Source organism: Phocoena phocoena, chromosome 10 (assembly GCF_963924675.1).
Source record: "Phocoena phocoena chromosome 10, mPhoPho1.1, whole genome shotgun sequence".
Lineage (NCBI taxonomy): Eukaryota > Metazoa > Chordata > Mammalia > Artiodactyla > Phocoenidae > Phocoena > Phocoena phocoena.
Window position 1 is genome coordinate 34,027,656 of NC_089228.1, and position 21,983 is coordinate 34,049,638.

Sequence of the window (21,983 nt, forward strand, 5' to 3'; positions counted from 1 at the left end):
ATAATTCCTCAAGCAGTTCTGCTGGCGTGATCAACTATCATTTATGCATCACAAGAATTCTACTTTCTGGGACAACATCAGCCACTCGGTCTCTGACCTCATACTTACTTGAACTTAGCAGTGACAACAACACACACACACACACACACACACACGTATATACATCTGAATAAATGTATGAAATACAAGTTACACCATATTATTTAGGGTCATGATACAATTGCATGATTTTATTACAGAAACAAAATTAAAATATGGAATAGTAAAATACATAATGTCTTTGAAACACAGCCATGAACCTAATCCTACTATTATGAAGTTCCTTGTCCAGTAAGATAGTACTAAATAACCCTGGCACGTGGATGAGTACACAGTAGGTACTTGGTAAGGGCTTGGTGGTGGATTAATTAAACAAGTTATGTCCAGTGGGCAAATTCCAAAACCTAAGTCTCAATTTTTTAAAATTTGTAAATTGGGATAATATAGTTCTTTTAATAGAGGCTGATGTGAGATTTCAATGAAATAATATATGTTGAGTACTTAGTGCAGTACTTGGAACATAGTGAGTGCTAATGTCAATTAATAATAATAATAATAGCAACAACTACAACAAAAATAAAGCTAGCATTCTAATGAAGCCATTAGGGATGATGATAATGATGACAGATACTGTAGCATAGTGGTTAAGTCAGAGCAGTCTGGAGTACAAATTCCTGCTTCACTGCTTTTAGCTAATCCTCAGTATTCTCATCTGTAAAATGGAGATGCTAGTAGTACAGGTACTCTTCACAGGAGATCTATTCATGAACATTTTCCCGGTAGAACGCTTGCTTATAGGTTTCCAATACCTAAACTTTGTGTTAAGTTTTTGGCTGATGTTTATATAGAAATATAAATACATATTTGTAACAAAGTCTCCAGTTACATTCCAAATGCAACTGGTTTGGATGTCAGAACTACCAGTAGATGTTTTGTAGAATGACCATCTGGGAGGCTGCCGGCACTAAGTGAGCCATCAGAGGGTTACTGAATGCAGAACAACTGTTTGGTAACAACCAGATAATTGTTGGGTGATCAGGAAGCCATGTTTTAAGCATTTGCATCCTAACGTGATTCTTTAATATACAAGCCTTTTTACTGAGCTTTAATTATTTTGAGGAAATTGGTTGGGGGTTGAAGAACAACACCTGTAATTTTTCTTATTTAAAACGAATGGAAGTAGACTAGTCAGCTTTTTATGCATAATGTGATTTTCAGGAACTGGTCACTGACATTAAGGGGAGATTCCCATGCTAACTCATAGGGTTGTTCTGAGGAATAAATAGACTAATGCATGTACAACTCTTAACAGAGTGACACACACGCATATTTTCACACACATGTGTGCCCTGTCTCCCCAGCAGCCTTCATGTTACCATCTACATGCCAGGAGTTGGGCTAATTGTGTAGTATTGACAGCTAAGAGCACAAATTCTGGGTGTTGTGAATTCTGCCACTGTTGTATGACATCAGGTGGGTTTTTAATTTCGCCACACTGTTGTGTTCTCTTCTGCAAAATGGGAACCAATTCCACATGGTCGTTTGAAGATCAAATGAATTCATCCACTAAAAGTGGCTGGTACCTTGCTAGGGCTACTTAAGTGTTTGTGCCTACTGCCAGGACCACTTCTACTGTGAAGGTTACTTCATTGAATCCTCAGACTGTCAGCCTTTTTGAGCCACTGCTGTTTGGTTAGAATGGCAAGCAGATGGCTGCCTCCCTGATCCTGACTCCACCGAGGGTACCACGCGGGTAGTCGTCATGCCCGCCAAGGGCCAGGTCCCGAACACTGTCTACCCCCTGAGCCTTCGGTGCTAACTCCTAGGAAGTGTCATTACGTGCTTGCTGAGTAAATGAATAATTCTCTTGAATGGTGTTTTTCAGGCAAATAACACAGACAAAGGAAATGGGAGACTCTCGGTCCCTAATGGCAAATTGCCTGCCTTGGGTGGAAGGCAAGGCGATTTCGGGAGAATGAGGTCCAACAGTCACAACACAGAGGTGCTGGATGGAAACATCATTCTCTTCCCATTTCTTTGTCAGTGTCCTCGATTTTTGTCAGGAAGATGTCTTTGTTTGAGGCTAGGGAGTTTCTTCCATCTTTCTTTCATTTGCTTTTTTCTCCTTTACCCTAGGGAGGCCAAACATGAAGCTCAGAGGACCTGACTACAATATGATAACATGGTTTATTTTCAGGGTTCTTATTTTTACAATTGATTTCTCTATATGGCAAACAATACTGACTTTTAATTTGGGAAGCTTCCCTTTAATATTTAAGTTATCTAACTTTCAAAAAGTCAGTCAGTTGAAATGAAATAAAGATTAAGTAAACAAAAGCACAGATTATAAGTGGATATGGCACAGCATGCAGATGGCATATAGTAACCCAATGATGGTAATGGATAAGTTTATTAAGAAATTTATATGCCAGATGTTGTTCTGCTTTACACGTATTTATTTATTTAAGAGTACAACATGATAAAATTTAAAAAAATTCAAACTGTGAGGTAAGAACAATTGTTATCTCTGTTTTGGAGATTAGTGAATGGAGGAGAGGATGAAGTGAATTGTCCAAATTCATCCAGTGAGTATGTGGCAGAGCCAAAATTTGAACTTGAGCCGTCTGGCTCCAGCACATGTATATATATTTAACTGCTTTATGAAGTTTGGCCAATGAGAGAAAGGAAGAAAGGTCTTTGGGGCAGGCTGAGATAGGCAGCACACGTGATTTAAATAACCCTGATAATTGCACCATCTCTAATTCTAATTGTCTGGGCCCAGTTACAATGGAATGAGTCCAGCGCTCTCAATGGAGAGACTCATTTGGCTCTGATCTTTTCTAGAGATGAAATTCTTATTCCTCTGACAACTGTAGGGCACCCGTACTAATGCGGTGATGAGCCATTGAGTCTATTTGCAGTATGACTATAGATTGGCTGGAAGTTGCTTGGTACTTTTGGGAAACACACAAATTATCATATAAAACCATGGCCACATTTAATCTAAATAACATGGTTTATTATGAAGACCTTTCTTTGTCTGGAGTGCTATGGAAAACACCACATATATTTGCTAGTCATTACTGTTTATCTATGGAATTTCAAACCAATAACTAAGGCTGCCAGTCATCTGATGGGTACTGTTTTAACTCTCAGGCATTTAAAACTCATTATCTTACAAAGGTGTAGGTACACAAGCATCATGGAGCTCAGATAGACTGATTCCTTATTTTCTCAGAAGGGAAAACTGAAATTCAGAAAGCAGACAAAGCCTGCCTTGAGTCCTAACGAAAGTGACTCATCACGATCATTACCTAAATAGCAAAACAACCACCACCACCTTTGCAGCCAATACTCACTAAGCGCTTACTACATGCCAAACACCGTGCTAGACCCTTTGATGGATGGAATCTTCACCATCACACAGTGAGCAAGGCCCTGCTGCTATCCTGTTTTACTGACGAAGAGACTAAAACTCAGAGAAATGAAGTTAACTGCTTGCCCACAGTCACACCACTATGTTATGGAGCCCAAATGCACATCCACATGGTCACGTCCCGGAGCCTGGGCTCTTGGCCATCACCCTGTCTGCCTCCCACCCCAGTTATACTGGACGTCTCAGGATGAAGCCGCCAGAACCTATCACTCACTCACAATGAAGCACCCAACGGAGCATCCACACAATTGGATTTCTTTAATTTTCCCTTAGCAACAAATGTCCCTGATGAGAATAACTGACTTGGGTTCACAGTAATTATGTGCAGACAATCAGGAATGAATAGGGTTGCCATTTGAAAAGCTTTCCTCTTCTTTTGTCTCTGTGAATGCACCCCCATTCATAACCGGGTGCCAGCAAGCTCCATTCTCTTTGTGCAGCTTCGCCAAAATGATACCTTTGTGATAATCAAGCAGAAATGGCCTTCCACAGTCCCCTTCATTAAGGAAATGAAGCCGATAAACAGTGTAATTATGGATTCCATTTTTAGTTAAACAAAGATGTATGTCTCAGCTCAGGGTCTTTATCCAGGGAGGGAAGGGTAAATTTAGAATGAAGAGACCTCTCAACGCAATATTGTTATGGTGCTTGGAATTTTCCCTGCTTACACTGGGTCTGAGATTCACATTTACCTCCAACAAAGATCCAGATGATTGCAGCTCTGTGGGCGAGTGCATTCACCATCTGAACCAGTTTCTTCATCTATAAAATAGAAAAAGTCATAGCCATGCCCAGCAGAGGGCTGCAGGTCTGAATGAGACAATCCACGTGCGGCAGCTTGCTCAACTTGGGACTCACAGAAAGCCAGGTGCGTCTCTCGCCGTCCTCCAGCGGAGGTGGCTGGCCTTGGTTTGGGGTTGAGTCCATTTCCTATTAGCTGTCTGAGAGAGGCTTAGTGACACATTCTAGCAGTCCCCACCTCTCAGGTATGTTGAAGGGATCTGAAGAGCACCTAGTTCCAGCTCTCTGGGAAGGAAAAAGCACTATATATTGGCACACAACTTGCAGATGATGTAACTATCTGACAAGGTCTTTGTGCAGTCTGTCGATGGAGTGAGAGGATTTGGAATTACCTACTAAGGGTTGTTTAAAAAGCTTCCTAAGACAGAAAACAGAGACCTGAAGCATCACATCATTCCTCTTAGCTAAGGTGGAGGGGGAAGAAGGGAGAAGGGATGTGAAATTTCAGAATGGGAACTTTCACAAGTTTCTGTAACTGTCGTGAGTGCCAAGACCGTATCCCCCTTCCTAATTCATCTCTCCTGCCCTACACCAGGGTTTCTCAAGAGTGGCACTATTGACACTTTGAGTCAGATAATTCTTTGTTGTGAGGGGCTGTCCTGTGTGTTGTAAGATGTTTAGCAGCATCTCTGACCTCTAACCACTGGATGCCAATAGCTCTCTCCCATCCCCAGTTGTGACAACCAAAAATGTCTCCAGACACTGCAGTGACCCCTGGGAGGCAAAATCACCCCCAGGTTGAAAACCACTGGTCTAAGTGGAAATCACAGGGAGGGGCACTTAAAAGAAACTCTACAACTAATTGTCCATGTCAAGGACCAGAGCAAGAGTGAGGGCAGATGCCTGTGGCAGCAGTGAAGGGAAGCAGGCCAAGGTGAGAATGGGGGAAGCAGCAATGGAGGTTGGCGCGAAGAGGGCGCACTCTCATGATCACCACCAAAGCCCCTCAGCCAGGGTGTGCAGGCATGCGGATATGAAGAGAAATGAGGGGAATGCCAGAAAGTGGACCACTGAAGACCACCAGCCTGCTGCCCCAGCACTGAGCACACTCCTCAGAGAGAGCCAGACGTCCTAGCCAAAAGAGACACCACCACCCAAAACTGGAGGCCCGCCCACCATGCTGGAGACTCCCTCTGTGCCCCATCTTGCACGTGGGCTTTGCATGCACAGTTTAATCCACTGCTCACAACCACATCACGACTATTGTTATCTCTGTTGACAAGCAAGGAAACCAAAGCCCAGAGAGACCAAGCAACTTGTCCAACCGCACAGCTAGCAAGTGGCAGAGGAAGGCTGCCTGACTCCAAGGTCACGGCACTTCATCTCTAGGTGAAACAGAGCTCAAAGCCTGACTGGCAAGGAGTGGTGATTTGTCCCCAGGCACTGGTGCTGCAGAGAGCAGCCATCTAACCAACTTGCCATCCCTTCTCTTGGCCTCTATTGATCACCTTTCTTCCTTTTCTCTCACTTAATCTCATGTACCTTGTTTTCACCCCTAATAGTAAAATTGTGGACATGCTAGCCAAAGAAAAATGACTAGAAAAGGCTAACAAGCACCCATTATGTAAGTTCCTTCTCGTCTTTCTTTTTCAAATCATGTACAATTTTAAACAAAAGCAGGTTCATGTTACAGGTAAAATTTTCTTTGGGGTGCATGAAAGTTTCCCTATTTCCTATTTTGGTTCCTGCCTAGTGACTTCCCATTGGCCTGACTGCTGATCTGAGTTAACTCTACATCCTCCTTCTCCCCAACCACCGGGGGGTTTTGGGGGGTGTATACAACTTTGCATATTGTTTTTCTTGCTATATTACTGAATTTCATAGGTATTTCCTATGCCTTTCTGTGAAGGGGCTGTCATTTTTTTGTGGTAACCGTTAAGTTTGTTTCCTATGTCTGTGAGTCTTTTTCTGTTTTGTATATAGATTCATTTGTATTATTTTTAGACTCCACATATAAGTGATATCGTATAGTATTTGTCTTTCTCTGTCTGACTTACTTTACTAAGTATAATGTTATCTAGGTCCACCCATACTTCTGCAAATGGCAATATTTCATTTTTTTACAGTCAACATCATCATCACCATTATCATGAATTAATTACAGCTACCATTTTTGAGGGCTTACTATATTCCAGTCCTATGCTCAGCATATATCATGATTTATCTTACCATTAAATGTACACATACACACAAATGATAAGAGATAAATATTTTTTATTATTTTCTCTACTTTGCCTACTGTGGGGAAACTGAGGCTTGAGGAGATCAGCTAACTTGACAAAGGCCAACCTCAGAGCCAGAATTCAAATCCATACTAATCTAACTCCACAACTCAGGCCTCTAATATTTTCTACTAATTACTGCTCAAATCATTGATAGTTTTGAGCAGGGAAAGTAATATGATCAGATTTATATTTTATGAAGGTAATGGTAAAAAGGTAATGGTTATCCATTCATTCAGCCTGAGAAAGGCAATGTGTCTATGAGCCTTAGATTTCAGCACTGCCCACTAGCTTTTGAAGAATTCTCCTGTGCAGTGTATGACCTCAAAGCCTTAGTTAAGGAAACAGGTCAAAGTGTACATTCAACATGGGCTGAATGAAGCCTGTGGAATTTTTGTTAGACTGAACAGCGCTGCCCTTAGCACAAAGGATGCCTTTTGCTGACAGAGAGGAGAAATCATCACTTCTTTGTCCTGGGTAGTCTTCCATGAGCACATCCCTGGTGAAAAGTAGCCAGTGAACCCCGGGTTCATCACTCTGAGCAAGGAAAGAGAAGCCAGTTGCTGCATACCTTTAGCTGTCATATCTGAGTGCCACCAACTGCAGAGGTTAAATTCCACCAGGAACCTAAACAGGAAATGGAAAAGTCCAGTGTTACTTGGTCACCCACACCCTGAAATGAAGTGACATTCTGCGTTATTCAGCATCACTCACCTCATTTGAAAGAATAACATCATCATCTGGAGATATCAAGGTGCTTGGTTCAGGTACCACTGAATTTTCACTAGGTTTTGTCTTACTTGTGAAAGACTATTTTATCACCAATGCCAGCCAAACCCTGAAATCAGGTTCACCTAGACTCAGGGACTCTTTTGAGAAATATCTTCTTTATAGGCAGAAATTGTTTTCTTGTTATAGTCTGAGGCCATAGTAAAAAGTCAACATTCACAGGGCTTCTCCCTGGGCTTCCCTGGTGGCGCAGTGGTTGAGAGTCCGCCTGCCGATGCAGGGGACACGGGTTCGTGCCCTGGTCTGGGAAGATCCCACATGCCGTGGAGTGGCTGGGCCACTGGGCCTGCGCGTCTGGAGCCTGTGCTCCGCAACGGGAGAGGCCACAACAGTGAGAGGCCCGCGTATCGCAAAAACAAACAAACAAAAAACCAAAGGGCTTCCCCTGCCTTGGTTCAGAAATACAAATGGAATATTCTCTACTTAGACTATGATCTACACTACAGAGGATGTTTTCAAAATTTACACTGTAACACAAATGTATTCAGTTGTGTGTGTGTGTGTGTGTGTGTGTGTGTGTAGGGCAGGGTGGTGGGGACAGAGAGAACAAGCTCCATTTTATGAAATTATATCACAGTGCAACTCCACAAAAATCATAATTTCTCAACTGTTAGTAAAGAATGCAAAAGTAATATAAATCATCCTCTAAATAAATGGAAATAGATCAAAATTCAGTCATTTCCTTCTCAGGCTCATGGCTGCTATCCTCTAGCAGCTCACAATCAAAATCTCACTATTACCTGTATTTTCTGATTCTTATGTACATTTAGAACTTACTCCCCACTTGAAGTTATAACTTTGTTAACATAGGTTACATTGAAGCAATAAGGAAGACAATGTCTGTTCATCAGATAGCAAGAAATCTGCCTTAAACTCATAGAACTGGAACATTAATGGGGAAAATAAGAATAAGAGAGTTTGGTGCAGCTTGAATGATCTGGTTTCCATGCTGGTCCATGGAATTCCTCCTTTCTGTGTGACACAGTGTTTCTGTAATGTGTCCAATATCTCATCTGGAAGTCAAGCCTTTCATCTTTGTGCCATTTCAAGTCTGACCTAAGTCACAGATGCATCCAGCAGGACTGTAATTTGACAGGGTAAACAATTAAATCACACCTGAGAAAGCCCCTGACCCATGAGTGCACAGGCCCCCACGCCTGCACATGCCAAGACGTCCAAAGGAGCACAGTGGACAGCCTGGCAATTTGCTCTTCTGACCACAGCCCACCCAGGCTGCGTTAAGAACAGCCAGACATCTATGTTACATTTAACAGTAACCACAATAAATAAATGTGGTTTGTGTATTGCAAGCTGTTAGTTGGCTAAATGGTGATATAAGGGCATGAGCAGTGACCATGAACAGCTTAATAAAAGATAATTTTTGGGACTCAACATTCAATATTTCGAGATGTTCAATCAGGTTATCGCAGAGTATTATGAATGTAATGGTTATTGGAAGCAGAGTCTCCCAATTCACTTTTTAACACAGAAAAGCAGTAATACTTTTTTATAAGCAATAATACTTTTTTAAACATGCAGCAAATTGTACTTACAAGACAAGTTCTGTCATTATCCATTTTATTGCAGCAAGGAAGGCATTATAAGGCTGAAGAGAAGAATTCAGTTCATTAAAAACAATGTATCACACACAAAATTTGTAGTTTAACCTAAGGCTTTACAAAAAGACAATGTTATTTTTCTAGAGAGATTGGTATCATGTCAGAAAACAGTGAAGCTCTAGCTGAAAGAAGAAAATGGTTGGATACTGTATCCCAAAACTAACATTTTAAAACTTTGAACTCCCCTGTAGTGAGATGTGATTTACAAGTAAAATAAACATGATCTAATACAGGGGTTATCTCTGGGAGGAAAAAGGAAGTTCACCAAATGATGCTTAAACCTTTACTCTCTGGGGGCTAATATTTCGCAGCCTAATGCTGAGCGGTTGGAATCATATAACTAATTTCAAATGGTAATTCACAGGGCTGCCTCTTGGAAAGGTGATTCCCTGTTCTCCATCACTGTATGTCATTCATTGAAATAAGCAAAAATTGCACATGCTTGATTTTAATGCTGCCCATGAATTATGTAGGATTTAAGCTGCGTTTTCTCACACTTACATATTCAGACTTGAAAAAAATGATAACCATATAAATATGTGATTTTATCCTTGCAGAAAATCCCCTTCACTCTATAAAAGAAGGCATTGACGGGCTAATCTTTATTTCAGAATATTTTAATTAAAAAAAGCAGTGGGATTGTTTACTCTGTGATATTTCCTATGTGGATAATTCAATTTCCTGAATTCTGGAAAATACCAAGTCTCCCCCTCAGTCGGTTCTTTGTACCTAGGTATGCTAGATATGTGAGCGGTGGGTGGATCTGAGAGACAGGTAATGACGTTGGCAAAGCCCGAGCCCCAAATTGCAGGTCCAGACAAATCTCAGAACCTTCTGTGGTTGCCTTTAGGTAGCAGGGAATTGAAATGCCCAATCCTGGTTTCTGACGTGACAGCTGCTTAATCCTACCTCCTAAGCATTTTGATGATAAGGACTAGAGCTAGGAATGGGAGGATTATCCAGTTTCAAATAAAACAAGGACAAATTTATTTACCCCTGACCATTCTTAAAACTTGCCTATTCAAGCCAGTAAGCAAATGTACAGAACACAACAATCCACTGGGGTTACTCCCAGCCCACCCAGATTTCAGACTAAATCTCTTGCTCTGATTGAGTGTGTCCTCATCATTCCCTGAATCACAGGGCTTTCAGGGTCAGATAAGGATATGAACTTTTAACTATTTCCTAAAACCAAATGCAGCCATGCAATCCTGTGGTTCTGCCATTATACTCCTTATGGTTTGAAAAATAACCATCTTTCTTTCAAAAGGACCAAGGGAGGTCAGACCATAGGACAGTTTTGTGTCTTTGTACCTGCCAGGATGGGTAGTGACATTTCAGTGGTCCTCCATAGTGTGGGAGGAGAGAATGAATAAAGGGATTAAAGAAGGAAGAGGGGGAGGCACAGGGGCGGGGCCGGGGTGGGGGGTGGGGGGGGTGGAGGGGGGCTTGGCTGCATCAGTGGGAGGAGGATACTCAAGCATTCCCTGCCAGATGCCGGCTCAATGCAGGGTATACAAAGGGATTATGTAAATACAGGATTAAAAAATTTTAACGCACCTTAGCATTCAGAAGGGTAAAGCCATTGAGCTCTTAAGCCTAATGATAAAAACATATCTTGGGAACATTTTAAGTCTGGAAATACTCATGCTAAGGCTAGGGAAGCTGGGTTTGGAAATATGTATTGATTCTCACTAAAAAGTGGTATTTTTCAAATCATCCCATTTTTAGTTCCTAGTTGCCTCTCAGAAATGTTCCAGCTCAGAATCATTCCTTGCTCTCTTAGTGTAGGAGAACCGTGTTAAATATTTGGTTTTTAAATAATCCCCTCGCAAGATCTGACATCTGTAAATGAGAAGGTGTATATTTATATTTTAAAACCAAAACGGCTCTTAAATTTTGTGCTTCAAATCAAATTTTAGGTTGATTTTTTGGAATTTACAAAATGATAACATGTAAGGGTTATATTTATACCCATATGTCAGACTATGTTGAAGTATCTGTAACTGTTTTTTCTGTGTTTTCAAGTTATTGGTGACCAAATTTATATTGCTTGCACATTGTAAATTATATTTTTAAACTGGGGGTAAATTGTCACAGTTAATTTCTGGTGATCTGAAAGCCAGTTTCTAATGATACAAAGCTATGTTGATTGATCCTCAACTGTGACATCATGGATGGAATCAGCTCCAGGGAAAATGATGTTAAAAGCAGCAGCATGATTAGAGCAGAGAATCTCTGATCAAAATGTGAATTTGGGCATAGGCTAACAGCTCTGTTACAAACTAAAAGGAAGGTTTCTGTTGAACCAAACCAAATTCTCTTTTATTTGAGAATGAGGGAATTGACAAAACTTCTCCCCTTTTCTATCCATCAAAAGGATGGGGGGTTGCTGCATTAATCCATCAAATACTTTAGACCTGTTTATCATACACACAATCACTGGATTTGGGTTTAAACATAAGTGATCTTCTTGACTTGACACATTTAAATATTCATGGTTTTGAAACAGATAAACTTGATGACTCCAAAGAAAAAGATATGCTCACATGCAGGGACAGACAAAAACATGCAGTTGTTTTCTGAGTGACTGCACTGTACTTACATCCAGTAGACCATGGGCACCATCGCTGCTCTCCTTGTTGGCCCTGCACATGGCTTGATAGTCATAAAGGGTAATTCTGTAGAAGAGAATGGAAAGGAGCTTCACTAAATGGGAAAACACGAGAACCAAATGGTGCTGTGGACCAACCAGCAAGGTGAACAGTCACTAACACCACCAGCCAGTGCAGCAGTGACAAACACAAGTCAAGGCAGGCCTAACAAGGGTGACAAGCAAGGGACACAGCAAAGTCCAGGACTGCAGACACAGTCATGTCACACTTGGAACTTAAAGAATAAAGGGAATAAAGGTACCGTTGGGATGGAGGGCTGGGAGAAGAAACCCCCCAACTTGACCAAATAGTCATTTTGGTTTGAACAACGATGACTTGCATGGACCAGGATACTCCAAAGAAAGATGCTCTTTTAAACTGAATTCTGGGCCCCTGATGAAATCCACATGGACCATGTCTGCAAGGTCAAGGAGAGCTGGGAAGGGCCACTTTGAGTTAAGAAATGGCAGGATCCTCTGTCTCTTTTAAGCACTAGGAAATAGGCTTGGACCAAGATAAAGCCAGCACTTTGACAATTTGTTGGAAACCAGCTGGCTCATTGGTTGTTAACCCCCCTTCCATTACCACCACCATGGTAGTGAATATATGTATACTCACTACTAAGTATGCTTTCGAAAACAGTGCAGTTTATGAAACAGGAAAATGGACGTCTTTTTCTCCCTTGGTGATAAAAATACAGCTCTCCTCCCAGTTATGATCTTTACTCACTTGCAAAGATGTTTTACTTTATAATTTTTACAGATATTTTAGTTTCCTATTAACACCTTTACAAAGTAAAAAAGAATGGCAATTTCCAGCAGCAACTTAAGAGCTTTTAGATGGAGCGAACACTTTATCCCAAAGGAGACGGGCATTTCGTCCCTCCCCCAAGCTCCTCTTCCTACTATTCCTGGCCCCCCAAAGGAGAGAGACTTAAAAGTCCAGCCTGAGCTATGTTAACAGCTGCCAGATGACATGTTAATACTGTAATACATGAACTTCTCAATGACTGGAAGGAATTCTCCCTACAGGAATATCTTTCTGAAATAATACAGTGTGTAATATGAAGCATACTTAACACTGTGCTGGAAACGTACACTAGAATAGAAGTTCCATGCTGCAGGACTGGGGTTGGATCTGTTTCACACCTAGCACAGCACCCAGTATGGAGAAGGTGTTCCAATTTAAAAGGTTGAATGCATGAATGATTGCCTGATTGCATGAATCTTGAATAGTCGATGACACAGCTGAGACTGAAGAGGTCAACTGCAAAATGTGATGTGAAGGCTTTCCCCTCTAGACAATAAATTAGAGATATCACACACACGGATTAAACCAAAGAGCATCTATGGGCACCAAGTAGAAAACTGGCCACTTGACCAAATTGAGATGGAAACCAGCTCCTGACCAGCACCACACAGGCATTATAGGCAGCAAAGCCCAAGAGGGTACCAGTGTCACACAATCTCCTGGCAAGTCCCCCAAAGCCCCTTCCTCTTCAGGACATTTCTAGTCTTGCTGACTGTCCTCTGGCTTTTTTCCTCCCAGCAGATGCAAGCAGAACCAGTGTATACTGAGACAGAAATGAAGCCTATGAACCAGCCAAGTGTCTGGCTCAGGGAACTCCCTGAACAAACTTCTCACAGAAACGCTCATCATTGACACAGCCCTGACACGAATTCAGCCACAAAATCAACAGCAGGCTAGGATGGACAAGTCTAATTGGCCCCTGACTGGCCTACCACGTCACAGTCTGCATCCTCAACAGCGGATTTCGGCAGGTGCCCCGGAAGGGCTTTCTAGGATTTGGCAAGAATTATCATTAGCTTTATCCTTTTCCTACTGCCCAACTCTATCTCTGCAGCTGGAATTTGGGTCAGAGCTGGTGAGAGGCAGCATGGGTTGAGTGGAACTTGAGTGTGTTTGGGGTCTTGTAGACATGGATGCAGTGTGGCCTTGGCTTAAAAGGTCGGTTCTGCCATTTATAATAGCAGGTTGCTTCTGAGGCTTTATTTTTTCATTTATAACGTGACTTCCAGAGATGTTCTCAGATTTAACTAATCAGTCATGTGAAAGTATACTGAAATATACTATGCAATGTGCTAGCCTTGTTATGACAGAAGGCCTAATTTTGTTCTTTGCTAGATTTTTGACTCTTAAAGCTACACTATTCCCAAAGGCCCAAGTGACTGGTAGTGTGACTTAATGATTAGCAAGCTAGCTTTGAAGTCAGTGACCTGAGCTCAAATCCTAACTCACCCACTTATTACAATTCTTTTTAAGCCTCTTTGTGCCTCAGTTTCCTCATCTGTAAAACAGTGAGAATAATGGCTGCCTTATAGGGTGGTCGTGAGGATTAAATGAGATTATACACATGTACTGCCTTTAGCACAGTGCCTAGTACAGAGGAAGCATTCAGCAGAAGGCAGGGCTGCAGCTGCTGTTATAACTTACTAGTCTGGTTTTCACTGCCATTATTAATTAATGCGGGTGGTGTTAAATGCATTGGGAATTGACTCAGGCTTCACCCAGCTGGCTGGAGGATGGGTAGGCCTCCTGGTTTTCTTAGCTCGTTGGCATATATGATGCAATGTAAAATTCACACTTCTTGCTGAAGAAACAGACACCTTCAGAAGTCATGCTGGGGTTATCAGCAGGTGATGTGGCAACTTCTGTCCATGAGCTTCACAGCTGAGGACAGGGTAACAACAGCTAATGTCTACTGAAGTCTATTTAGCAACTGTGAGTAAGGTACTCTTCTAAGCATGCTCCTACAGGAGAGATTCTAATCATCCCCATTTCACACAGGGGCAAACCAAGTCTCGGCTAGCCTAAAGATGTGCCCAAGTTCACACACCTAACAAGTGGCCGAGCCAGAATTAGATGGGGGTCATGCTGAATCCACCTCACTCTGCCTTCTGCTCAGTAGCAGGTTCTAGGAAATGCTTAGAATTCAGCCCTGTGCCCCATCCCAGAGTCTTATTGGAATGTCACAGGGAATGCTACCCAAGATAGGGTCTTATAATCAATATCCAGAATCAACTTCCAACCCAAGCTGAGGTGCTGTGATGGGGTCACCAGATGAGGCTGGACTAGCTGGCCAGGCTAGTGAGAGCCCCTTGCCATGGTAACCACCATGACAAACAGATGGCTGGAAGCTCAGGATTCTCCTGGGATCATTTTTAAAGGCTCCAGTTTACTTGTTGGGTCCAAACTCAATTGCTCTAGGGCAGCTTCCAGGCCAGGGTTCCTGCCTTTCATTTCACAAATAAGCTTTCCTGATCTGATTGCCACTGAAGAGGTTACAAAACAAACCTTCTCTCTCTTCTCCATGCTTAGGCAGCTTTAACTAGATGTTGCAGAAAGAGAGACTTCCAGATTGTCGCCCTTTTTGAAGTGATTTTGTTACTGTTTTAAATAACTCCGTTTTGTGGCTACCTGTATCCTGTTCGGCTGATTATAGTTAAAGAACATGATAATTGCCTGCTTTCTTTCGGGTCTAAAATAAGCCCCGAGCGTCTCGTGCCCAGCCCAAGATTGCTGCTGCCCTGCTGCACTCAGCAGCAGGAGTTTATTCTTATTACAGATAACATGCCTTAATCCCCATGACATCACCACCAGGCCACGGCAACCGCGGGCTGCTGGGGAGACCTTATCATTAACATCTCTGTGCTCCCCAGATGGGTCTCTTTGAAACTTTGACAGAAGGCAGATACAGTCTCTGAAGAAGAAACCCAAAGCAATGCAAACCAAGCATGGGCAACCCTATGTATCCTGTACTAGGTAGAGCCTTGGGTGTCAGGCTCGTGACATTAGGAATTGCTTAAATCCATTTTGCTGATTCTTCTCTTTTCCAACTAGACAAAAATCACGACCAAGAAAAAGATTTCTTCTAAAAATTAGAAGGTTGAATTTCAAAGGCATGAGTTCAGCTAATTTAAGCTCATTAGTAACAGTGGGGACCAGCATTTATTAAACACCTACTTTGTGCCCATGAGGCCAGGTACATTACCTGCAACGACTCTAACTCACTTTGGCTAAAAATCTGCCTCAAAACCAGTCTTGAAACAGCTTAATGTTTGCAAATATGGCCCTAAAACAGGACAGGGAGGCATCTGACATAGAGACCCGCCGAGGGACATATTTAAGCAATTTTGAATCAAAAAGTATGAGAAGCAAAAGTGACCCACTAGGGTAGCATGTAAAAATATGTATCCTTTGTTGAGCTATAAAATGTGTTCTCTGGGGCAGTTTTCAACTTGCAAGTGTCAGGGCATGGAGCAAGAACACAGGAAATTCTAAACAAAGGGATTGTCACCCATGGGAAGTTTACTCATTCATACATCTTAGACAGCCAGGAGAATGGAAAGCTCAGTCTGTTCCATCTGAACACTAATAGTAGATCCAGAAGGAGCTCTCCCGTCTCTCCTTTTTGCCTTGGTGGTCAATCTCTTCTTACAGAGATTGTACTGTTCTTTATGATCAACACAGCACATCTAACACAGCAGAGGTGGTGAGTTGAAGCTGCCTTTGAACGCTCTGATGGAAAATCGCTAAAATAAATCTAGTTAATGAGCACCCATCATTAGAAGAGAATAAGTGCCATAAGGCTGCACCAGCTGGAAGCCCAGCACCTAGGGTATTGGGGCCACTCAGGGTCCAGTGCAGAACCCTGAGAGGGGAGCCTCACTCATTCTATAGATTAAGGCAGAGAGTCTATCAGCCCCAAATGCTTTTCATCAACAGGTGCTGAGACTATAAAAAGAAACAAAGTCGCAGATACTGGCCACATCAACATCTCACCCAGGTAATAAAAGCAGTAACAATAAGAAATAATCGATTACTTTCTGCCAGTCAAGTATTATCTCTGATGTCAAGGGCATGGAGAGGAAACTAAGGCTCAGGAGGTGAAGTCACTGTGGCTCTCCCAGCCAAATTTGCTTCAATCCTGGGGCACAGGATAACATGCACAGGTGCCTAGTAGGTGCACCTAGCCAGTGGCTTGTCTGCCCATTCAACTACGCCTTCCATGAATATTAGCTTTCCGTGTTAAACTGAAGGGGAAAATGCAATTAATGATTAATCCCACGTAGAAAAGGCTAAATTTCTTTTGCTTCTTTGTTTGAGTAAGATATAGAAGGAAACAGCTAAATTCTGCTTGGGGAATGAGTGAATGCAAAACCCACTTGAGGCAGGAAACTTGGATGCTAGAGGAGCATCCTTGGGCTCTGCCAAATGCCTGGCGCCATGTGTACATTTCACAACAACTGCAGCATGGTAATGCCTGAGTTGCGCTTAGCACAGTGTGGGGCACACAACTGAGGCTCAGGATGTTAGAACCTAGGGATGTTGGTGTTGCCAGTGTCATTACTATTAGTCAAACCCAACAGGTGTTATCGAGTGCTCCTGCTGTCATTGCCTGGGGTCAGACATCATTGACAGATGCATTAGATGGTGGCTATGACCATTTGTGTTCAGGACTGCACGGGCATGTGGGGTGTGGAGAAAACTAGGAGTTAGGAATATAGCCTCATCTCTGAAAGGGTTTCAAAGTGGATGTCACAGGAAGCAGGATTCAATAGTTAGAGGACTTGGGTGGTCTGAAGCAAACTGGGGCACGATGGATGTGGCAGAGGCTATCATAGTCTCCCGACAGTCATTCTCCTCTCGCAATGAGCAGAACACCGACTTTTTGATATGCACATTTCCCAGGTTCTTTTGTAGGTAGGTGAGGCCATGTGATTAAGCAGCAGTATTATATGGAAGCAAAAGTATTGTATGGGAGTAAGTACTTAAATAAAGAAAGAAATTTTAAAAAGGAATTTTACTTGGCCTTTTGGACCTCCTAGAATCCTCCTTCCAGCCTAGTTTGCAGAACTAATGGCTGCAGCTCAGCAGCTATCTTGGATCATGAGGTAATCTTGACTTTAAAAGCCAACTTAGAAGGAGGTAAAGAATAAAAAAGATGTGGTCATGTGTCCATGATGACAACATGAGGCCCCCAAACTAGTATTTTCAGACTTCCTTCTCATAAAAGAGAAAAAGACTCCTATGTTCTTTCACACTTTGTTATTTTGGAATTTCCTATTATTTCTAGTAGAACCAACTACTAACCAATACATTGGACTTCAAGTTTGAAAGACTTTTACTTTCTCTCAAAGCAAAACAAGCATGAATATGAACAAATATCCCTGCAGAGAATACTTTAGTCTTCTCCAGCTATGGGAAAAGATGAGTGGTGACCAGGAAAACATGGTCTAGAATCTAGAATCCAAGAGACACGAGTTCAAATTCCATCTCCCCACACACTACTGTGGGTGAATTTGAACAAGTTACTAAAACACTTGAAGCCTCCACTTCCAGTTCCTCTTTTGTCAAATGGCAATAATGATAGTAGGTATTTCATGGATTTGCCATGAGGATAGGTAATGCATGCAAACTGCTTGGAATAATGCCTTGCCTGTACAGTTGACCCTTGAACAGTGTAGGGGTTAGGGAGCTGACCCTCGTGCAGTCGAAAATCCGAGTACAATTTGCCCTCTGTAAACACAGTTTCTTCATACCCACGGTTCCATATCCACAGATTCAACCAACCACAGACCGTGTAGCACTTCAGTATTTACGATTTAAAAAATCCGTGTATAAGTGGACCCCCACAGTTCAAACCCGTGTTGTTCAAGGGTCAACTGCAATTATTCAATAATGAGACTGCAATAATTCAATAAATGAGACCTGCTGCTATTATGATGTAGATGATGGTGGCTATTGTTATTGTTGTAATTGGGGATCCTCAAGCAGCAGCTTTAGGGTTTTAAAAAGCAGTCCATTGGAATCCCCATGTTTCTGCATTCCAGAAAGTTTGGCCCAGAAACACACTTGTCCAAGCCAATCCGTCTTCTTGTTCCCTTCAATGCCACCTCTGACAAAGCATACTTCAGTGGACACAGTCAGGTCAACAGGAAGCCAAGAAGCCATTACATTCCTTACATGAGTTGTTGAGTATTAGACATCGGTGGAACAGTCGGTATTAGAGCAGCCATCCAAACATAACAGACTTCTCCTCTGACACTCTCTGGATTCCAAGGCCAGGGCATTCGCTGAAATGTAACGCAATCACCAAAGACAGGGAAAGCTCCAGTCACCCGCCATGGAGCCAGTGCAGTTCCATCATATAGAGACAGGGGTAGAAATGGTCCAAGTCTTGAATCCTACCTGACGAGACACCTTTTTAGAAAGGCAATTTAGAAGGAGCCGCCACAGGGAATTCTACACAAGTTGACTGTGTTAATGAATGTGTAGGGGGTGAGGTGAGGAGGACGTTCACCAGGCCCCGCAGGGAAAATACGAATGGCCTTGGAGGGGTGGAAGCTCAGGCTTGCTGCGCCACGCACATAAAACAAACAAAACAGAACAAAACGGAAGAGACACAACCAAGAGGGATAGGAATTCTCAGTAGTTCCCAAAGCAAAAACAAATTATTAGCAAGCAGTTCATTTCTCTGCAAGTCAAGGGCCAGGTGTGCCCCATGGGTCTTTCCTTCCTCGAGCTTACTTAAATACACAAAGAACAAGGGAAGACCCTTTGGCAGAAACCACAAGGATATTTGGTAAAAGCATGCATTATTCCACTTAACCCTCACTGCAGGTACGAAAATCACTCTTTCAATTTCATTTTGCTACAGAGAAAACTGAAATTATGGAGTTAAAGTTGTCAAAAGTCAGGCAAGTTCGAAGTTGGGCAGCACCGAGACTGGCACCTGGTGCGTTTAACTTAGTATTTCTTGACCCTGACTGCACGTGAGAATCACATGGATGCTTTTAAAAAGCATAAAAAAAAAAAAAAAAAAAGAAGCATAAATGCCTGGGCTCCGTCCCCAGACAAATCTAATATGAATCTCTTGGGGAACAGCTGGAGCATGGGTGTGTTTTAAGAGCTCTCCAGGGGTGCTAGCTGAGTCCAAGCCCACAGGCCCACGCCCAACACTATGACTGCTGTGCAGTAACTACCTTTTGGGGATCATTAGTGATTTAAAAAAGAAGAGAAGAAAATTAAAAAAAAAAAAGATTTCAGACATTTGGAGCTCTTATCCAAGAGCTAATCTTACCTCCTATTTGTAGTAGCTTTGCAATTTGCAAAGCATTTTCACTTCTCTTATTTCAGGTGATTCTCACAAAATCCCATCTCACCAAAATTCCTATTTTGGTGGCAAAGAAACTGAGGCCCAGAGAAACTGAGGAATCTGTCCACGGCCACACAGTGGCCATTCTGAGGCTCAACCTGAAGTCTTCATATTTCAAGTCCAGTATATCAAAGAGGCCCTATCAGGAATCTTGGACTCTGCTATGACCAGCTATATATATTTTTTCTCACTTTTCCCTGGATATTTGACATTGAGTTCCATCACTGGGGGCAAGAAGGGGTGGTGAAATAAATGAATTACTGTATAATAAAAAATATTTTGAAACTAGATTTTCTCTTAGTATTGTGAGAAGGGCAAAGTCACTGCCAAGGCCAGCAAGGAGAGCCATGGACTGTGGCTTTTGAGAAATATGAATACAAGGCTTTTACTGGACACGAACTTGAGTTAAAAGAGAAAAGCAGCTAAAATGAAAAGCCCTAAATGAGTCAGGGCCACTTAGGGAGTCCATTTACTTTCCATGGTAAGAATAAAAAAGCATCTCAAGTCCTCTGTTTGAAACACAAAAAGCTGACCTGGAATATGGTATCTTATGAGAAAATATCTTATGGTATCTTATGAGAAAATATGTGAAGCCTGGGGACATGGCTTTGGTTTAAGAATTTATCAACTTCAGTTAAAAGAAATCTGGGTGATCTTATCACTCGGCTGGCCTCCATCCTGAAAGTTCTGTTTGCCCACATAAGTCACTGCTGGGCCAACATCCTCCTTGGCTATCCTTCACTTTGTCTCAAACAAAACTGAAGGAAGTTCCATGCACTACACAATGTTACTGTTCATAGAACCAGGTAAAGGGGAGAGGCTAGAAAATTCTCCCTGTGCTTAGACTGCAGGATGTTTGAATCCAGCTCCGTTACACAGAGACAAGTTCTTAACCTTTCCAAGCCCCATTATTTCCATCTATCAAATAGGTATATATATACCCAGATCCAGCTTCATGGGCACGTGGCCTGTGTAACTGGACAGAACCCTGCACTTAGAAGGGCTGCGTGCTTTGTTTAATGCTCTGCTGTTGCCATCTTGAAACTCTCAATAATTTTTGAGCAAGGGGCACCACATTTTCATTTTGCACTGGTCCTGTTTATACCTGTCTCACAAGTTGTTGCAAAGGACTGCAAGAAGTAAGATCTGCAGTTGCAACCTAGGTCTGGTATGTGGTAGGTGCCCTGGGAAGGTAGCCACTGCTACCTTCATTATTTTCACATTGCTGAGGCTATTGGTATGTTATTTGGCCCTGGGCACTATGTCATCTGTAAGTTGGATGGACAGAGTCAAGTCAGAGACTCAGCCTAAGTGACCAAGAGTGACCACTTCACCTCTTAGATGGTTTGCACATGCTGCTGAAGAACTTTCTCAAAGCTCCCTCAAGTTGGTAATTTGTTCACACAAGTCAGTTCACACAAATTCCCTTCGTCCCACATGGCACTGTAGATGCACAAGTGGATGTTCTTTCCCTCTGACGGCACCTAAGTAGAATGGCCATCGGGTCACCAGGTAAGTGGCCAAAACAATCAAGGAAAGAGTCCATGCCAAGTAGGCAAGCATCGCCTTGCTTTAGAGAGAGAGGCAGTGACTATGGTCCACTGGAGAGAGAGAGATAAAAGGGAGGTGATAAAGGGAGATGGTGTTCTTTACTTTGAGCTCTGTCTTTCTGAAGAAGATGGTTTGTAGGGCTCTTGTGTATGAAAGGCGTTTCTTTAGAAATGGGTGTAAGCAGACCAAATTAAGAAACTTTGTGCCAGGATGCACTGTCCAATACGCTGAGATGAGATGTCTGCTACACGAATGGATCCTGAGCTTTACCAGGGCTCAGCCACGTCACCAACGCAACTTAACCTCTATGTATCCTGTGTTTGGGGGTGGGGTACAGTTTAACATGGTGCCTGACATCTGTCCCAGGGCACTGTTACTTTTGGCTGCATCCTTTCAGTGCTTCTGAAATACAGATCTGCTCTGAATAAAAGGACTGTCAACCATATTTTCTGAGTAAACATGCTGGAAAGGGCAAGGGCTTGAACGTCTGAGTTCCAGGAGGACCTCAGTACCCCAACACTGGATGGAGACCCCATCACCAGGTGTCATGGGAAGCCCATTGCGAAATGTGTGAATGTAAAATTTAAAAAAAAAGCATCACCTGGTGCCAAGTAAAAAGCGAAGTCAAAGATCCACAACAACAAAAATCATAGCAGCAGCTAGCAATTACTGAGCCCTTAATATATGCCAGGC

At 42.4% G+C, this 21,983-nt stretch overlaps 1 protein-coding gene across 1 annotated transcript in view; it reads right to left on the reverse strand.

Moving 5' to 3' along the window:
• Positions 1–21,983, reverse strand: part of CACNA2D3 (calcium voltage-gated channel auxiliary subunit alpha2delta 3) — a 787,108-nt gene that overhangs the window by 47,993 nt on the left and 717,132 nt on the right. Inside the window, exons 32-34 of the mRNA XM_065884772.1 lie at positions 11,512–11,587; positions 8,841–8,893; positions 7,070–7,125 (exon numbers count right to left, since the gene is read on the reverse strand). Coding sequence (XP_065740844.1) covers positions 7,070–7,125; positions 8,841–8,893; positions 11,512–11,587 — 185 coding nt within the window. The remainder of the gene's footprint in view (positions 1–7,069; positions 7,126–8,840; positions 8,894–11,511; positions 11,588–21,983) is intronic.